Source organism: Wasmannia auropunctata, unplaced genomic scaffold (assembly GCF_000956235.1).
Source record: "Wasmannia auropunctata unplaced genomic scaffold, wasmannia.A_1.0 LD336055.1, whole genome shotgun sequence".
Classification (NCBI taxonomy): Eukaryota; Metazoa; Arthropoda; class Insecta; order Hymenoptera; family Formicidae; genus Wasmannia; species Wasmannia auropunctata.
In genome coordinates this window covers 1,420,474-1,426,587 of record NW_012026835.1, presented here as the reverse complement: position 1 = coordinate 1,426,587, position 6,114 = coordinate 1,420,474, and the positions used below count along the sequence as shown (strand labels likewise).

The 6,114-nt window shown below is 33.7% G+C and overlaps 1 protein-coding gene across 1 annotated transcript; it reads left to right on the top strand.

The window, feature by feature from the left end:
* Positions 1 to 2,024: 2,024 nt before the first annotated feature.
* Positions 2,025 to 4,131, top strand: LOC105450870 (putative DNA helicase INO80). Its single transcript, XM_011690966.1, has one exon. The coding sequence runs from the start codon at positions 2,415 to 2,417 to the stop codon at positions 3,090 to 3,092; it is 678 nt and encodes a 225-aa protein (XP_011689268.1). The 5' UTR covers positions 2,025 to 2,414; the 3' UTR covers positions 3,093 to 4,131.
* Positions 4,132 to 6,114: the final 1,983 nt, after the last annotated feature.

Here is a 6,114-nt window from a genome sequence, read left to right as displayed (position 1 = left end):
TTAGGGCACTATAGAATCGAATATACTGAACATATGCCATTATCGATGGATACATTGTTTAAACAAAAGACTGTACTCTTTCATATCAACCTGAAGTTTGGCCGGGTTTCCTCATTAAGTATTAACGCAAAATTTAAATTGGTATCTGGTGTTAATAAAATATAAATAAAACCATTTTCGAACTTAAGTGTACTTATTTATCTAAGTCAATTTAATTTAAAAAAAATAAAAGTTTAGTTATTAACAGATTTTAAAATCACGTTTTTCATAAATAAGAAATTAATTATACATATAGTTGCTATATTATTTTTAGTTAGGTTAATATATAGCATTTGATTAAAACAATATTTTAGCTAATGCGAATAAATGCAACATCGAAATTTAATTCAAAAACTTCCTTTTTGTCGTAATAATCTTTTACCTCTTACTAGAGAACAACGCCGAGCGTTTAGACGTCAAATATGATTGATTGTCAAATGTCTATGGGTGGCGTAATTTCAGTGTTGTTATTAAATAAAAATTAATATTTTAAAATTTTTTGCCACATTTAGTTAGATGAAATATGAGATGGCTCTTTCAAAACATGACTCTTTTATATCCACTCTCTCTTATTATTAACAGAGCTGATAATAGTGGACGAACGTATTTTATCGTGTTATCGATTCCATATAAAGGCGATGGCTGTAGGAGCAGAAAATGTCGATTTGTCATGGTTTATATATATCGCTCCACACGTTTCTATCCACGTGAATTAAATTTATTCAATAAAACTGGCTGATGTTTCAGAATTGTTGTTCCAGTTAACCGTCAGAATAATCATCAGAACCAATTTCTCGTGATTATTCTTTTGACAAAGCTAGTGTTTTTCATTTAGAAATCAAATGACTGCAGATTGAACACTGCACGTATCGATTTTCATAAGTACATTCTATCGTATAATAGTATATCCATTCCTTGACATCGATCGATAGTTTAATGACCGCAGTATAATTAGTTTTCAAGATACTAATATTCTATACTAAAACGAAAGAGAGCAAAAGGGAATGCAAAGAGAGACCAGGGGGAGGAAGAAGAATGAAAAAGGAGAGGAGAGAGAGAGAGAGAGAGAGAGAGAGAGAGAGAGAGAGAGAGAGAGAGAGAGAATTAGGGGAAGAAGAAATAAGAAGGATGCAACCATTTTCAAAGTATCACATTAAAATCATAATTTTAGATATCGGTTACGGAATCATCATTATTTGACGACTATGATTGTTTCCAGTGTATAATCGGAATCCTGCGATGGAATATTAAAAACTCTACTACCATATATAGCTTATTTATAATAAATAATTGTTAATATTACCAAAAGAGTATTTAACAATTTACAAGATACACGGCAAAAAGAGAGAGGGAATTTATATTTTTAATAATAAACTAATACAATATACAATCAAATATAATCAATAGAGCAAATGTTGAATATCATTATATGCTCCCTTTGATGCCTTTAAATGCATATATAATATCTGAACTTGCAAAATAAAAGATTGTTTTCAAGGAAAGGATATTTAAATTAATTAAACAGAAAAACATCATATACATGTGTATATTTCTTTGTAATATGAACCTAAAATAATCTAAAATCAAATGCGCAACGTGTTATATTTTTTAAGATTTAGATAATTTTTACAGTAATTAATAAGCTGAGAAATGTATTCGCGAAAAAACAGACATACTTCGATTATATGAATCACGTGTTTAACGCTACTGTGCTCTTTTGCTGAAATTGTCAATGCAGATGCTTTGATTTGAAGGCTAAACTTCCGTCGTAGCAATATTTCCTTTTCATTATATCACTGCATGTACTTATTGTTAGTTCTACATTGCGCAGCTTCCTACAACGGCTACAACCCCCTCGACATCCTCGGCAGCACACGCATTTTCACGTGGACGGCGCGGTGCGTCTGGCGGCGCGGCGGCGGGGCATGCGCGTGTTCCTGCGTTCACCTGCGAGGGTATAAAAGATCGCGTGTCGAGCGCATCGGGCTCAGTTTAATCTCGTGGGCAAGACGACCTAATCATCTTGGCGAGGAAAAGAAGCTGTGATCGAGCTATCGATCGAATAAAAAAGATAAATACAGCCAAGTTGTAAATATCGGTCTAAAGTTAACCGAAAATATCGAGTAACGAGTGTCTCTCTGTGTATGACAGTCTATCGATCAATCTCGACTTCAAGATTCATTCCCACGATCCCGCGCGCAGTGGTACGCGCGTATAAAACGTGAATTGATCCACAAAATTCACAGACGACAAATCCACACGCAGGTGGTATCTGTCATTGGTGGTGTCTATACCTTTCTTCGGACATATCTATATTGTTTCATGTAAGAGCGTATAGTCTCAAGTGTCAACTCACGAGTCAAATATCAAATGACATGGAGTCCGCGCAACTGACTGATGATTTGAACGATCACCTACAGCACCATCATCGATATCACTATCATCATCATCATCACCATCGAGGTAGAACGCCCGTGAGTGAGATCGGTGACGACGAATGCAGCACCGACAGCGGCTGCAGCAGCGGTGGCAGTACCGGAAGCGGCAAACGTCTGTCGCGGCGGGGTAGCATCAGTGAACGATTGTGCAGATCCAGCAGGTCTCCGAGAATACATTGCTACCCAGAGCGGCTGCGAGGACGACCGACGCGGTCGCAGGAGCGGCTTAGCACTAGCGTGCAGAGATCGTCGGAACGCACTTGGAGCCCTCCCGAGGACATCAGGAGTTTACATCGTGCAGGTGGTGTCTCGCCCTCGTCGTACTCTTCCAGTCCCTCAGATGCGCACAGCAGTAGCGATAGCGATTCCCTCAAAAGACCCTCCACCGCGGAAACTTTACGACGGGCTTTTCAAAGTCTGAAGATCACCTCATCCAAGTGGGATAGCAACAAGGAGAAGAAGCACGCGAAGAAGAGCCCGAAGAGGATTTTGCGTAGTCCAGTACCTTATATATATGTGCGAGGACCGTCCGGTCTACCCACTCAAAGGATTCCTCGAAATTCCAGCTTTCAGCAGCAAACCGCGATACAGCCCTGCTCCTACCAGGATCTGTGATTGATCTGCGTCAATAGATATCGACACATAGATGGACAAATTTGTAGAAAATATCATGAGTTCCATAAATATTGCAACGCAAGACCATCAAGATACTCGGTCAGAAGAAATTAAAAAATTAAGTTAATGAAATAAAACGCGCGATTGAACGTTGCTTTTTGATCATCGTGCTTGCAATAACATATCTTGTCCTCGTCACGACAATTATATATATTACCTTTACTAAAACAATGAATTCGTGAATTCGCCCGCAGGACTCAGAAAAAGATATCCGTAATTTCTAAGCTCCTTCTCTAATTCCTTCTTTATTCTTTTTCTCACTCGTCGTTTGTTCGACCACGCAATTAATTTCATGATGCGATTTACACGACCACCGCGAAACTTTTCGAGACAAGTTTTTCTCTTTCAAGTAGTATAAGTCAAGTGTAACGCCGACTTAACATGAATTTGTTCGAATCAGCGAGAAAAGAAAAAAAAACGCTAAGAAAAGCAAAAGAAAGACAATGAATGTAAAAAGAGATTATAAAGTTAAATTAAATATACGATTGTATTGGCTGCAGATGATCCTCGATACCAGAAGCAGAACTTATTTGCGTATTATCAATTTACGAAGAAGTAAACAAAAAAAAAGAATATATACTCGATCTCGATCGTTGATTATTTTCTGACTTACTAGTTCTGAATTAGAATATCAAGAAAATAAGATAAACTTTCATGTATTTAGAATAGTCCGCGCGACAATTTCTATAATACTTGCTTACTCTTTTGCAATATTTTTTTTACTACAAAACTTTACCGTATTAATCGCCGTAGACTATTTATTAAAGCCAAAATACTTATGTTACGATATATGCACACATATAAAACTATATAGTCACTTAACTCAATTAGACATTTTTCTCTAGTCTGACTAATGTTCTCTATTATTTAGCGCATGCAAGATGTTTAGGATGTACGAGCGTGCAGACTGATAGGTTTAATGTATATTAATTTATACTGTCATCATTTATCTGTATAAAGTTATGCAAAGTTTTATTAACCACATGTCATTATTACCTTTATTATAATTTTCATTAGTACCAATTTAATGGAAATGACTCTTTAATAAAAAACCGAGAAACTATGATATAATAATAATAATATCGCAAAAAGATATTAATCTATATGATACGTTGATAAAGCGACTTTCAAATACATTTAAATGAGTCTCTAAGATTTCAAAATCATGTGGCCAGGATTACGAACGTATCTAAAAGAAAAAAATCGAGTAAATGATATATGAATTATTTTTGATTTGTATTTCCCATTTCTTCATTCATCATCGTCACTCACGATGGTGAGTGATACTCGTACCTTTATTGGCATTAAGAGCCGCAATTTGTTAATCACGCGATAAGAGTTAATTATATCGGCGCATAAATTAGCATGTCTACAAACTATATCAGCTCCAAAATAAGGACATTGCCCTTAATAATTCATAAGAATTGTAGATTTTATTCTGAATAAGATAAGCAAGTCACTCGCGTAAAAATATTGTTTATACAGCGAACCATTTCAGTTGCGTAAAAAAATTTTTTATTAACATAATATACAAAAACCAAGAATCAAGAATTACGTAAAAAATATATAAATATATTATAAGGATTGGCATCAACAGATATCCTTGAAAATGATGAAGCGATACATATCACTACTGTGTACTGTGATATACTGTTTTTGAAACATTCGTAGCTAGCAAGATATTAACGAGCTAAGTGAGCTTATGTGAGCCACAATTAAAGGAAACGAGGTTTAATTTTTTAAGCAAATCCAATATTTATTAAATATGTTTAAAAAATGCTTATTTGTCAAATAATTATATTTTTGTTTTTTAAATTATTATATATTAATTCTGTGCACATTATCAAAATATTTTAAATAATTATATATTAATATCATGCATTTAGAATTTATTATTTTAATTATTTCAATTTCGATTCTATTATTAATTAAAAATCTAAGTCTCCGGATCTACTTCCTTTTAAATCTGTCGAAAGTTTACATCAAAGTTACAATGTGTGAAACAAGCAGCTTGTTGATATCAGAGTTACGATTGTTTCTTCCCGCGATAATCATTACATAAACGCGATAAAAAGCTAAGCAGGTTAATTGGCAGTATGTAATCGCGTGAAATATTATTATTATTTATTTAAAAAATGTACAATATGTGTACGTTAAGTAAATTCACAACTTGCAAAGACTGACTAATCTAAAAAAAAGTCGAAAAATATGTACAATATGAAGAAGAACTAAACAGTGCTTAGCAAAAATTCGTAATTTATAAAAGAAAAAAAGAGATTACACACACACACACACACACACAGATCTTAAGAGTCTACAAACTCATCTATAAAAATTGTCTGTGCGGTTCATCTCTAGTGCCTTGTAGATATTCCCAAAAGCGTGTCTGTACAATTAGATGTCATCGATAGGCAAAAGTGTGAGAGAATCGACAGGAACAAAATTATATTCGCCACAGTTGCGGAACATCATTAAGTGATATATGTTCGTAAATATGATGGTATTATCGTCATGTTATAACAAGAAAGTGTTGCAACAAGAAAGCTAGGATAATATCCTCAGGACTGAATGTTTTGTAATGTTTAGTCTATGTCAATATTTACGTTACAAATAAACGTTTTTCATTCTAAAATCTTATTTCCTTTCTTTTACCTAATCGTAAATATCCTATCTATTAAAAATGCACGAATAATTACATTATTAGAATTAAATGAGCAAAATGTTATAGATACAGTATAGTTGAAATAATCAATTTTATACTGAGTAAATCGCACACAATTTTTATTTTACTTGAGAAACAATAATTTTATTTTATTTTAAAAACAGTACTTAAGATAATATATTTTCATTACGTTATTTATATTATCTTGTATAAATAACGTAAAGGAATTTTCGAAGCAAAGGTGTGCTTCGTAAAATTCAAGAAAATATATCTATTATTAATATATGAACATTTATTTTG